The sequence below is a fragment of the Homalodisca vitripennis genome, chromosome 2 (genome assembly GCF_021130785.1).
Source record: "Homalodisca vitripennis isolate AUS2020 chromosome 2, UT_GWSS_2.1, whole genome shotgun sequence".
Lineage (NCBI taxonomy): Eukaryota > Metazoa > Arthropoda > Insecta > Hemiptera > Cicadellidae > Homalodisca > Homalodisca vitripennis.
The window spans coordinates 108492038-108505767 of NC_060208.1; the positions used below are offsets into that span (position 1 = coordinate 108492038).

The window sequence follows — 13730 nt, forward strand, 5'->3', positions numbered from 1 at the left end:
GTGTACCGACAGTGGATTTTGCGGGCTGGGAAAGAATTGACAAGAAGGAGATTGAACGTGGAAATGCTGTGGGAAAACCTAGGGAGAAGGTTGTAGACATCGCTGAAATGTTGGAAATTGGAGCAGTGTGAGAGTACATCTGGGATTGTATACAACCAGTTCAAATGATTTAATGGTTACTCTCAGTGAACAGAGATAATTTATCTCAAAAATGTTCTGGATACATATCAAGAATTTTACTTTGTGGCCGTATAAAAGAAATCATTATTAGATAAAAATTTTAAACTTTTAAATAAAGATTGAACTTTTATAAGAATTTTAATGAAGGTGAAAAACATTGTTGTGAGATTCAAGAAGCAGAATGAATACTAAATAACCTTTACTGTGCTATTAATGTTTAAAAGTGACCATTTCAAAATGTCCAGTTTTTTATGGGTTTAAAGAAGTCTGTGATCCTTGAGAAATATAGTTTTTCCTCCAACAAATATAGTGTTTCAAAGGCCAAGTATTTCAGTGAATTTTGATGATTGAAAACAATATTCTACCATTTGCTAACATTCTCTTACTGAGAGGAGTACATTCATATCCCAGTGTGAACGAGATTTAACGATCTCAGTACCATCTAATCAGTTTAAAAAAGTTCATAGTCAATGGTTACCAATTAACTGTGTTTAGTTCCGACCAATGTTCAGGAATATCAAATTATAGTTGTTTCATATTTTAGTCAAAATTTCTTTATTTTATCCTACTGATATTCCAAATAAATAAAAAAAGATTTTATAATGAATTTGTCATACTGGGCTCTAGAAATGCTATTACATAATTTGTTTGTCATTGATGCAAAATCCATCTCACTCTAGCTAGCATATTCAAGTTTTTAATGTTGTTGTTTTGATTAAGGAAACTGCAAACTAAACAACATATTTTGTTTGCTCCATTTTGTATTTCTGCAAGGAAATGTTTCTTTCATAACATAAAAATGTTATAGAAATGTAAAAATAGATCACCACAAAACTTCATGTTATGCTGTAAAAAGATCATATACAACAGAAAGTAGACCACAATATAAAGAAATGTAGACAGAATGTTACTGCTACAGAAAAAAAGCTTTAAGAATTATTTCTAACTTAAAACAAACTTACATTTCTTAAGACATTTTAACTGTGTATGATCAGTATATTTATAACACTATTTTATATGTAAAAATAACAAATCTGTTAATATTGTGAATCGTCATGATTACAATATAAGGCATAGTAGATATGTGGAACAAGTTTTACGAAAAGAAAACTTAGTTAATTGATGATACATTGTTGTTTTATCTTCCTCTTAAATACAAATTAAGCAAAATTAATAAAAAAATTAAATATTATTTATTAGACTTATCCTTGTATTCTTTTAGAGTTTTTCTGTAAATATAAATAACTTTGAAATATTCTTAGGTATTATTTATGTATTAATCAAGATGTATATATATAATATATATTATAGCAGTCAATTTTTGTAAGTTACTTTATTAAAGTCCACATGGCCAATATCTACCAGTTAGTACCAGTTGTTGTCTTTTATCTTATAAATGTTATACAAAATCTTATATGTTCGTGTAATGGGAATATATAAATTTGAATATACTTAAAGTTGAATACAATATGTCTTAAAGCTGAGGAAAGAAACCACTACAAATGAGCCAAAATATGTCTGCCAGTTTTCCTAAAAAGGAAAAATAGATGGGCCAGTTTCAGTTAGTTATCTAGTACTGTTAATATTTACAATTTTTACATTTCAAACACTATGATGTAACAATGTTTGTTTGGTTCACATTGCCAGATATCATGAAGTCACGTAATCAGGATGCATGTTCCATCCTGCATATTGTAATCATGAAGGAATAGCCAATGGTTTCCAATGCTTTGTAAACTAAGAAAGCTGAGCTTATTTTTCAAAGGAGAGACCAGTTTCATTTTTAATTCTTTCTGCCTGTTTTCTTGGGCCCCAGCCTTGTAGAAGGTCTAATAAAGCAGAAGGAGGAGAGTTGATACATTTGTAGGTAGTCAGTTTTAGTAAAAAAGTGCTCCAGTTAAAGACACAATTCCAATCTGTGCTATCTTTACCACAGTCTCAAAATCCGAACCTTACGATTACCTTCATCTCGTATAACCACCATTCACTGGTCTCTTCTTTCCTGATCCTAGCTAAAATGTATGCTGATCAAATACTCATATCCAAAATTATCAGTTGTAAATTTGTGAGAAAAGTGTAGGATTTAATTTTTATATTTTTTTTAGCAAATATAGGCTGTTCAAAAAAAGACTTCATGAATTAAAACTTTTTTAGTGAATACCTTTTTATTTACTTATAAAGTGATGTTGTTTGCACTTAACATGTTATTTACATTGTTTATTTATTGTACAATACTTGTCACACTATTGTTGTTCTGTAATAAATTATATATTTTTATAAATAATTGTACTTTTGTTTTCTTACCATGAATAACTTAATTAGAATTATGTTTATTATGAAAGGAAATCTCTTTAACTCCTCCATTGAAGATAGTGAAGTAAATGTCAGAGGAAATATTATGTATATGTCTGTTGTTAACTAAAACTAAATTTTTATATTTTTCACAATAAAAGGTGTAATTCAGTGAGAAAGATTTTCATGACCAATACAAAAAAATTAAAACAAGTTAGCAACCACAGGTTTAACTGTTAACAGTACACATATAAATCTCAGCTCGTGCTGGGAACTGACTGGTTCAAACTTCACACCTGATGATATGTTGTGAATTATGAAATTTTACATTTGTATAAACATACTCCTCACTGAATTAAAAGGTGCTAAAGAATTACTCATTTCATTTTAAATAAAAAATTAGGATTATTAGGAAAATTAACTTGTTGTTCTTAAACAGTTAAAAAATTATCAAATGTTAGTTATTATAATTATGATCTATAGTTCTTTGAGATATTTTTCTAAAATTTGGCTAATTAATTTAAATCGCCTATTTTAGTTAAATAAATTTGTACAAGTTGAACTATTAAAGAAAATTTAAACCTTTAATTAAGTTTTTGAATTTTTCAAATTGATTTAAGTATTGTAAGAGTTCAGTAAATAGATTTTAATTCAAAATATGACCAAATACTAAAGATAAGAGACTAAATTGTTTGTAAACTAAGAGAAGACATTGGTGGGGTATGTTGACTTGACAAATGTTCAATGATCCAAGAGCTCGAGGTCTGCGAGGGTTTTCCCACTGGCGATGCTCACAGGGACAGGAACTCTCAGAGATAGTCTTTGGTTCCACTGATCTTCCATAGCTCTCCGAACAATATCTGAACAGGAGGAAATGTGTGAGACAATGTAAAAAAATAATCGTAGCTGATGGATAATATAAATAATGTTTATCTTGAGAGGTAAGAATCTTAAGCAGTCTAATAATTTGTTCCTTTTGTATTCATTCATTCAACTGAATGAGTGACATTTTTTGAAGAACAATGATTAGTATTGACAAACCAAAACCTTTATTACTGGTATCGGCCCACAGATCTGTGTTAAGATCTTATAAAACAGAACAAATAATATTGTCAGTACATTATAAGGTGGCAAATACTGTTATAAGGTGTTGAATTAAATAGAAAATCTCTTTATTTATACAAGATTGTATACATAAAATAGCATTTAAGCAATGAACAATAATAAAGTTGTTAAACAATTTTATTATTTATAGAGTTTATTATTATACTTTATTATTAGTAGTAATATTCAATAATTAAAATTGTTATGTTACAGAAAAGTTCAATACTGTATAATGCCTTATCTAATAGATATTGTTTTACATTTATATTAAATTTATTCACATTTTGCTCTTTTTTAAGTTTAAGAAGGTAAGTGCTTATAACATTTCAAACCTATAAAGCTCGTTTTTATATAAAATTTTTTAATGTGATTGGACTGTTGGGATATTGTTTCCTCTGGTGTTATAATTATAAACGTCTTTTGGTTTGTCAAAAAAATCAAAGTTATTTTTAAAATTTAGAATAGTTTTATATATGAACATGGAGTTAAACAGTTAAAAATTCCAGTTCAGTAAAATGTGTCTTACAGGAATTAAAAATTATTTAATTATTTATAGAGCTTGAAAATGATTTGAATAGCACATTTTTGTAACTGTAAAATTGAATCCAATTTTGATTTTGATGCACTTCCATACACCCCTATTCCGTAACAGATATGAGATTGCATGAAAGCAAAATAAATTGTTTTTAAAACATATATGTCACACACATGCAACACCCTCCTAAGAGCAAATGGTGCTGAACTCGTTGTATTGCATATTTTATCAATATGCAGTGTGAAGTTTATGTTTTTATCTAAGATAATGCCTAGAAATTCAACTTGGAAGTCCAGTGTCCTACAAGTGAAGTTTACAAATTTTGATTTACTTAGGTTTAAAAACAAACTTTTGTTGGCCAAAAAGTTATCAATGTCTTGTAATAGAGAATGTACATTTTGTTTCTACTATTAGGGGAATTTTGTCATGAAGTAACAAGCTTATGTTATCAGCATACATACATAAATTTAATCTGCATGATACAAAATTTAAATAAAGATTTTAGTTATGTAGCATAAAAATAAAAAAGGTCCCAGCACCAATCCTTGGGGAACCAAGTATGTAATTTCTCTAATATCTGATTTTATATTTAGTAAGAAATTATTTTGAAGTGTTTTTATTTCAACATATTGTTGGTGATTCTCAAGATGTTATTGTAACCATATGTTCTTTATTCCTAAATATGATAATTTTTCTAGTAATTTTGCAGTGGGATACACTGTCGAATCCTTGATCAAATCCAAGAACAAAAACAGTGACATTATTATCTTTAAGGCTTCTATGATATTTTCTACAAAGGTAATTAAAGCTGTAGTACAAGACTTTTTACGTCTAAATTCATGCTTTTCGTTCAAAATCCAATAATGAATTTTTAAATTGATAAAGCATGCATTTTTCAAAAACTTTCGACAGTGCTCGCTGAACCGCAACAGGCCTGTAGTTTTTGAGATCTGTGCTGTCACCCTTCTTAAACAAGGAATGATTTTAGAAACTTTTAATTCTGTAGGATATGTGTTAGACATAACAGAACTATTCATTACATGTACGAGAGGTATGACAAGAACTTCTTTAGATTTTAAGACTAACATTGTGGGTTATCATACCCGCAAGACCACTTAGACTTAATCGAACCTATAATTTTAAGCAATCTTGCTTCATCCAAAAGTGTATAAGGAAAATAAATTGATGATTAATGTTCATTGTTAACAACAGACTCAGTATTTTTCCTAACAATTTCTGGATTTATGTAATTTTCTACCAGATTAACATAAAAGGTGTTAAACACTTTTGACATCTCTGTGGGATTAGAAATAAAGTCATTATTTACTTTTAAAACTATGATATTGTTTGATCTGTTATTTTTGTTTTTATTTCAGAATTCACTAATTGCCAGGTAGTTTTTACAATGTTGGCTGATCCTTTACTTTTTCAACTAAAGTAGCTATGTTTTTCTTTTTTAAGTAACACCATTTTGTAATTTTTATTTTGTTGTCTGCATTTTTCCTGAATGATTGGCTTTTGTGTTCTGTAGTGAAAAACGTTCTTAATTAATTTATTTCTTTAATTTTTACCTCATTATCATTCCATTTGCATTTTTCAGGGTATATTTTCTTATTAATTTTAGTGAATTGTTTTTAAAAATAAAACAATATATCAACGTAAAAATATGAAAATTTCATCTCACTTGGAGATAGATACAAGTCCAACCAATTTTCTTTATTTAGATCAAATAGAAATGAACTTATGTTTTACTCACTAAATATTCCTAAATTTAAATGTGATATGAAAAAAATTTCTATATCTGAAAGTTGAAATCATTGAAATTAAACATAGAGGAGATGAGGGAATAACCGAAAAAGGTTTCTGAGATCTCTATGTATTTGTATTTTCTTGATCAGGGCAACAAGGCAAACCTAGCACGATTTTTTTGTAACAGAGGGCCAGGTTCCTAGGCCTGGTAGTTGCCTCTCAGCCATCCGGCTTATTGTGCACACCCTCTCCCAGGTTTAAGCTGTATCAAATCCCAGGCCTTTACAAAACCATGAGACCTTCTGAACAATGCTTTCCTGTTCCAACCCCTCTTCCGTATGCATAAGAACACCTAGGGATCTTGAGCGTTTGCTCTGTAATGCCAGACATTCAAATATGACGTGCTTGGCTGTTTCGTCAGCCTCGCCACATTTCCTGCACAGTGTTTCCTGAACTGGAATACCTATTCTGTTCAGGTGACTTCGGAATATCCAATGACCTGTAATAAAACCAGTCACCTTTCTGATCTCCGTTCTACTCATTCTAAGGGCATCTGCTGCAATGTTTCTTGATGGTCCCTTGAGCATCCGCTTTGCTTGTACATTCCCCTCAGTATTTCTCCAATGTTGTAGGTGTTTGTTAGCCATCCACTTGGTAACTGATCTACGTGCTAAGTTATATGAGACCCCACACGTTGGTTCAGGACGGGTAAGAAGACAGTTGGCTCCCAAGTTAGCGCAACTGTCTGCCCCTTCATTTCCTGTGATTCCTCTATGTCCAGGCACCCAAGTTAGAATAACTTTATTGGTTTTCGCCAGCAATTTCAAGACCTTATGGCATTCCCAGACTGTCTTCGAATTACAGTCATGGTTGGCCAAGGCCTGCAGAGCAGCCCTGCTGTCCGAGTTAATGTAGATGTTTTTGCCTTTGTAGCCCCTTTCCATATTAACTCTTGCACATTCTGCAAGGGCTGTAACTTCAGCCTGAAAGACAGTTGCCAGTTTACCTAGGCTAAAGCTTAAGTTAACCCTCGGTCTGGCTCCCCAGACCCCTGCCCCAGTACCCTTCAGAGTCTTTGACCCATCCGTGTACCAGGTTAGAGCCTTCTTCATGTAGTCAGGCTCACCTTTTGACCATTCCTTCCTTTCAACAATGTTGACTTGAAATGGTTTTTCCCAGTCCTTAACCTTTGCCATTCTGTCAGACATCATTTCTAGAATATCCAGTTTGAGAATGTCAACGATCTTGGAGTGCTTACTAGCATGGTGATAATGCCAGTTCCCATTGCACTTCAGTTTGTAAGCAGCCATCCTAGCCTCTCCTATGACGAATATGTCTAGGGGTGGGAGGTTTAGCACTACTTCCATAGCAGCGGTTGGTGTTCCTCTCATGGCACCCGTTGTCCCCAAGCATGCCAACCGCTGTACCTTTGACAGGTTTTTTGCGGCAGTCACCTGTTGGAATTTTGGCCACCATACCACTGAGCCATACACCAACATTGGCCTAATGACTGGTGTACAGCCAATGTGACATGTCGGGTCTAAGCCCCCATGTGCATCCTACCGCACGTCTCACCATCATCAATGTAGTCTGAGATCGTCTGATTATGTATTCCAGATGACAATTCCAGGTGAGTTTATCATCCAGTTTGACACCTAGATATTTGAACTCCCTGCTTAACTGTATCTGGCCCCCACATAGGACTGGCTGTGTGATTTCCAGTTTCCTTCTTCTTGTAAATGGTATCATGACGGTCTTCGAAGGATTTACTGCTAAATGGTATCATGACGGTCTTCGAAGGATTTACTGCTAAATGGTATCATGACGGTCTTCGAAGGATTTACTGCAAGTCCTTCTTCGTCACACCATCGCTCCACAATGGCCAGTGCTCTCTGCATCATTTCCAGACATGTAACCATACGCTTGCCTCTTATGAGTATGACAACATCATCCGCATAGCCTTGAGCATACATACCCTGTTCATTCAGAGTCCAGAGTAAGTCATCCACAACTATGTTCCACAGGCTTGGTGATAATACACCTCCTTGTGGACATCCTCGCTGCGTTTTGTCCTCTCTTGTGACTCCGCACAGAGATGCCTGTGCTCTTCTGCTCTTAAGCATGTTACTTATCCACCTAACAACAGTTTTCTCCGTACCCCTGGATGTAATCTTAGACACTATAGAGTGAGTACTCGTATTATCAAAAGCTCCTTCTATATCCAGGAACACTGCTAAAGCTATTTCCTTTTGTTCAATAGCTTGCTCAATCTTGCCAACCAGACAGTGTAAGGCTGTTTCACAAGATTTACCTTTCTGATAGGCATGTTGATTTGGATGTAAGGGACGATTGATGACTGTGTCCCTTAAATGTCTATCCAGAACCTTCTCCATAGTCTTGACGAAGAAGGATGTTAGGCTTATTGGTCTATAAGCCTTTGCAACCTCATAGGAGGGTTTGCCTGGCTTCGGGATAAATATAACCCTAGAGGTCCTCCAAGATGAGGGTATGACTCCTGTCGCTAGACTAGTTCGAAACAGTCGTAGGAGCAGAGGTATCACCAAGTCCCCACTCTCCTGCAGTAAAGCGGGAAAAATGCCATCGGTACCTGGTGATTTGAACGGCTTAAAAGACTCCAGGGCCCGTTTTATCCCTAAGTAGTTGATAACAGTCTTTGCACAGTTCCAGTCCTCCTTAGACGAGCTATCTCTAGATTCTCGCCGCCATTCACTAACAACTGTTTCACTGGTTTGAAACGATCCTGGGAAGTGTGTATTCAGTAAACACTGAAGAGTCTCCTCAGGATCCTTGGTGTGAGTCCCATCTTCCCTAAGTATAGTACCCACCACTTTTGTGGGGCTTCGAGCTAGTACTTTTTGGAGTTTTGCGCAGTCAGGAGCCTTATCAATACTCTGACAGAATTCTCTCCACGAGTTTCTCTTAGCTCTTCTCACCTCTTTATTGTACTCTGTTAAGGCAGCAGAGTACCTATCCCAGTTCCCTGCACGTTTGCATGTATTATATGCTCTACGAAGGTTTTTCCTCAAGGTTTCCAGCCCCTGGTTCCACCAACATGCTTTTTTCCTTGAGTTTTTCTCAATCACGGGGCAGGCTTTGTGGTACGATTCTTCATGGCGTTTTGCAAAGAGTTCGCCATGTCCTCGACCCCTTGCCCCTGATACCCATTTTCCCGTACTAGATTGTTTTTTAGCTCTGCATTGAAAGCTACCCAATCTGTTTTCTTTGGGTTTCTATAGGTCTCCTTTATTTTATACGATCTCATGTCAAAGGAGATATACTTATGATCTGAAGCAGATGCTTCATCTAGCACACTCCAGTTTAAAACTTTAGTTGCAATATAGTTGCTAGTCAGAGTTATATCTAAGACCTCTTCTCTTACCCCTGTACCTCTTCTTTGTACAAAAGTTGGTTTACGGCCTTGATTCATAATAACTAAGTTAGATTCTACTAACTTCTAATTTCTACTAACCTAGCACGATGGGTGTGCTTGTATAATTCCAACCAGAAATGCTTCTCCATGAGCAAAAACATGTTATAAGAACAGGTTAAACTTGATCCTCTTCACGATAAACACTGCTATAATATGTACTTTGATGTATGCTTATTTACATTTGGAAAAATCAAATAGGATTCCATCATATTAAATGATATAAGTGCTTTTACTAAAGTAGTATAAGGACATTGAAATTACATGTGAAAGCTGCGGTTTTCAGGCTAGTTTGTAATAAATATTTTCTAAAAACATTGTACAGAAAAAAAGATACATGTATTATACGTATTATTTTTCAGCAATATATTTTTATATAATATATTATAACACATTCTCAATTTGTTAGAAAATTTAATTAAAGTATTTTTTTAGAACAAAGGTAAAATAGTTTTAATTGATACAATTACTATACATATCTTTTATATAGATATATAAAATACAAAATGGTACAGAGAACACTATTAATTATGAGCTAATGTTATGTACACTTCATATTATTGATCTTTTGCTTGATTTATACTTATGAATTTTTCAAAATATGTTTGCATACTGCCAAAAGTCTGCCTGCCACTTTTTAGCACTGTTAGTTGGAATGCTAAATAAAAGTTAAAAAAATAAAAAAATTACTTTAAAAAAATTTTTAGTGGCTTAGATTTTACTTTATAAACAGCCAGAATTTCTTGTGCAAAAATGTACTTAAAAGTTTCATAAACTGACAAGGTGTTAAACAAAAAGTGTTTAACTGACCGGCAGTTTCTCGCAAATGATGGTCAGCAACTTCCCACACCAACTCATCATGTATCTGTAGTGAATTATACTTGGCCTGGAATTTTTCAAAATATGTTTGCATACTGCCAAAGCAGTCTGGCTGCCAGCATGGCAGCCTTAGTTGGAATCCGCTAAATAAAAGTAAAAAAAATCAGAAAAAATTACTTTAAAAAAAATTTTAGTGGCTTAGATTTTACTTTATAAACAGCCGAATTTCTTGTGCAAAGTACTTAAAAGTTTCTTAAAACTGACAAGTGTTAAAAAAAAGTCAGTATTAACTGACCCTTTTCTCAAAATGATGGTCAGCAACTTCCCACACCATATCATCATATCTGTCTAGTAATAGCTTGGCCTGGAGACCTCGGGCAGAAACAGAGTATGGCTGTCCAGCATGTCAGTATTGCAGATATCCTTTGTCGGAACCTACAGTAGAACCAAAAAAAATCAGGAACATATCTGTAAAAGCAAATAGGCCTGGAGATATCAGGCAAACAGAAGAAGTGTTATTGTCTAGCATGTCAGTATTGCAGACATCCTTTGTCAAACCTACAGTAGACCAAACATATCAGGAACATATCTGTATCAGCAAATAGGCCTGGAGATATCAGACAGACAGAGTAGTGTTTCTATTAACATGAAAGCAGCAGAAGAAGTGAGTGTTTACTACTCTCGTGTAATCCACCTAAGTCAAAATTAGAGAATGGATGTTTTGTTAACATTGCATTTCATCCATTATTTTAATTGTTTCATATCAAATAAGGTATGTTTGTGGATTAGTAATTGAATAAACAAGTGATGATGGTGATAACAACTGAAGCAATGAATTCCTCTGACCTTGTATAAGGAAGTTGATGGCCTGACGCTCTGCGTATGTGCGCAGATGACTGTTAGTCGAACGGATGTTGGGGGAACAATCTACGCCGACCAGAAATAGTCACCAAGTAACCTTGTCTACGACACTGGGCAATCACAATGTGGGGGCAGTGTTCGCAAGCAGGGGAATGAGTCTGAAATATTAAGAAGAATGTCAGTTATTTAGGATAGGAGGAATATTATTTTAAGATACAAATAATGACTTCTGCAATTTCTATAACTCTTTCACCTACTGATAAGTTACACTCCATGAGGAGCCAGTGGAAAAATCTTAAAAGTGAATAAAAGCTTAAATAATGTTGCACTTCAAAAAAAAAAAAAAAAAAACATTTTGGTGAGACAAAACAAAATGAGAATATTAAACTTAGATAAATGTACTAAAAAGAGAACATTTAAGCAAAGTGTCAATTGCCAATGTTATTTGTAGTTAATATTTCATTCATAAATCGTAAAAGTAAATAATATTATTGAAAGATAAAACTATCAAGTATAAACAATTATAAATTTATTCTTGATATAGCCTCTACCTCAGTGGTAGTCTGAATGTTTAAATATCTGAGTTGTCCCTACCCCAGCTGAAATAGCAGACTTATAGCACTCAATGTTAGCAAACTGCATTGCTGTTAGTTTGAATGTTTTAAATCTTAGAGTGATCACTTCAACAGGCATACTTCAATGTTCCCAGTGAGGAAATTCTGGATTGCGAAGGTCAAAATAAGCTTGAAAACTTCATTTGATGATTAAGGTTTAAGCTCACAATGTTTTAAAATTCTAACATCATAGTCTATCATGAATTCTTGCTACAAGGATTACAATGATGGATTACTACTTACAAGTTCAATGCCATTTTGACTAAAGGTTTACGATCCCTTAGTGGGTATCGTCTAACAGGTGTCATTTGTTTGGGTGAAAACGCTGGAACTGTTATTGTTTACATTTGTACGTGGGCTGGGGCTTTGCCCCTGAGCGTTTCTGTTATTGTTATGGTTTTTGCGGAGAGGGGGGCAAGGTCGTTGCTAAAAGTACTGGCGACCTTGCGCTCGCTCTGTCCCGCGACTGTATATCGATCGTTTCCTGCGTGTGCTCTGTTGCCACGCTTGCGTCTGGGAGTCCTAGGCATTGTTGTCAACTCAGACATTTTCCGGACTACACTGTAAACCTACCAACTGGTCGATATGTCGTTTTCCACCTCATGCCCGTATTCAGTTCAACTAAATACGTGACTGGTCCTAATCGTGAAACTACCACACCTGGTATCCACTTATTTCTACCTCTGTAATCTCTGGCTATGATTGGTTGTCCAATAGCTAACTGTCTAGTTTTAACTACCCCTATAGTACAATCGTTGTTTTTCTTGATTATCTGACATTATTGCTTTAACATTTGGGCGAATTAAATCTAACCTAGACTTTTAGCGATCTGCCCAACATTAATTGAGCTGGCGATAGATTGGTAGTAGAATGCACTGTATTTCTATAAGTGAACAGGAAGTTACTCAAAGCCAATTCTAAATCCTTGGAATTATGAAGAGCTGTTTTCAATTTATTTTTAATAGTTCTGACTGACCGTTCTGCCAAACCATTGGTTTCTGGGTGGTATGGTGGTGAAAACGTGTGTTTGATACCATTTGACATCAAAAATTCTTTAAACTCTTGACTGGTAAAAGGTGGTCCGTTGTCGGACACTATGTGGTCTACAATACCATACCTACTAAATAATTCCCTTAATTTCACAATCGTGTGAACAGCTGCCGTTGAAGCAACGGGCAACACCTCTGGCCACTTAGAGTACGCATCTTTTTACCACCAAAATAACTTGGACTGAAAAGGTCCAAAAAAATCAATATGAATTCGAGACCAAACTCGTTTCCCGGAACATTCCAATGATGCAGGAAAGCCTTGGGCGGTTTTGCTCGTTCCTCCAAACAGGCTGCACAGCTGTTAGCTAGTTGTTCTATGTCCCGGTCGATATTAGGCCACCATACATATGCACGGGCTAATGCCTTCATGCGAACAATACCTATGTGTGAAGTATGCAATTCGTTCAGAATGTTTATTCTGAACCTTTTAGGTATTACCACCCTGTACCCCCCCACATTAGGATTCCTTGCTCCAAGGTTAATTCCGACTGTCTAATTTCAAATGGCTTTAGATCTGGTTCAGTTACAATAGGCCAACCTAATTCTACATAGGATATTACCTTTTTAATTTCACTATCTACCATTGATTCTCTTTTTTATGTTCTACATAGCTTAATGGTATGTCATTTTTCAGCTAAACACTGCAAATAGGTACCTATGACATTAATATTAAGGTCATCATCCGAGATTTCATCTTTAATCTCACTATTTACAGGTAATCTAGATAAACCATCGGCATTGCCATGGTTTTGGGACTTAACATACACAATCTCATATTGGAAACCACTTAAAAAACAAAGCGTATCGTTGTAACCTACTGGCTGCGAAAGCAGGTAACCCTTTCTTTGGTCCAAAAATAGCCACTAAAGGCTTATGATCAGTCTTTAACAAAAACTGTGTACCATATAAATATTGACTAAATTTCTTAACACCAAATACAATGCTTAATGCTTCCTTATCTATTTGTGAATAGTTTTTCTCAGCGCTATTTAACACTCTACTTGCGAATGATATAGGTCTTTCTGTACCGTCGTATTGAATCTGACTCAAAACTGATGCAATGCCATATGGACTAGCAT

General features: G+C 34.6%; 2 protein-coding genes across 4 annotated transcripts in view; one reads left to right on the plus strand and one right to left on the minus strand.

The window, feature by feature from the left end:
- Window positions 1-2464, plus strand: part of LOC124354552 (NADPH:adrenodoxin oxidoreductase, mitochondrial) — a 54217-nt gene extending 51753 nt beyond the window's left edge. For all 3 annotated transcript variants that reach the window (XM_046805097.1, XM_046805099.1, XM_046805098.1), the window contains exon 9: window positions 1-2464. In XM_046805097.1, coding sequence (XP_046661053.1) covers window positions 1-131 — 131 coding nt within the window. In that variant the 3' untranslated portion in view covers window positions 132-2464.
- LOC124355761 (DNA polymerase nu-like) overlaps window positions 2327-13730 on the minus strand; it is a 26919-nt gene continuing 15515 nt past the window's right edge. Inside the window, 1 exon segment of the mRNA XM_046806916.1 lies at window positions 2327-3332. Within this exon segment, the coding sequence (XP_046662872.1) occupies window positions 3214-3332 (119 nt within the window). The 3' untranslated portion in view covers window positions 2327-3213.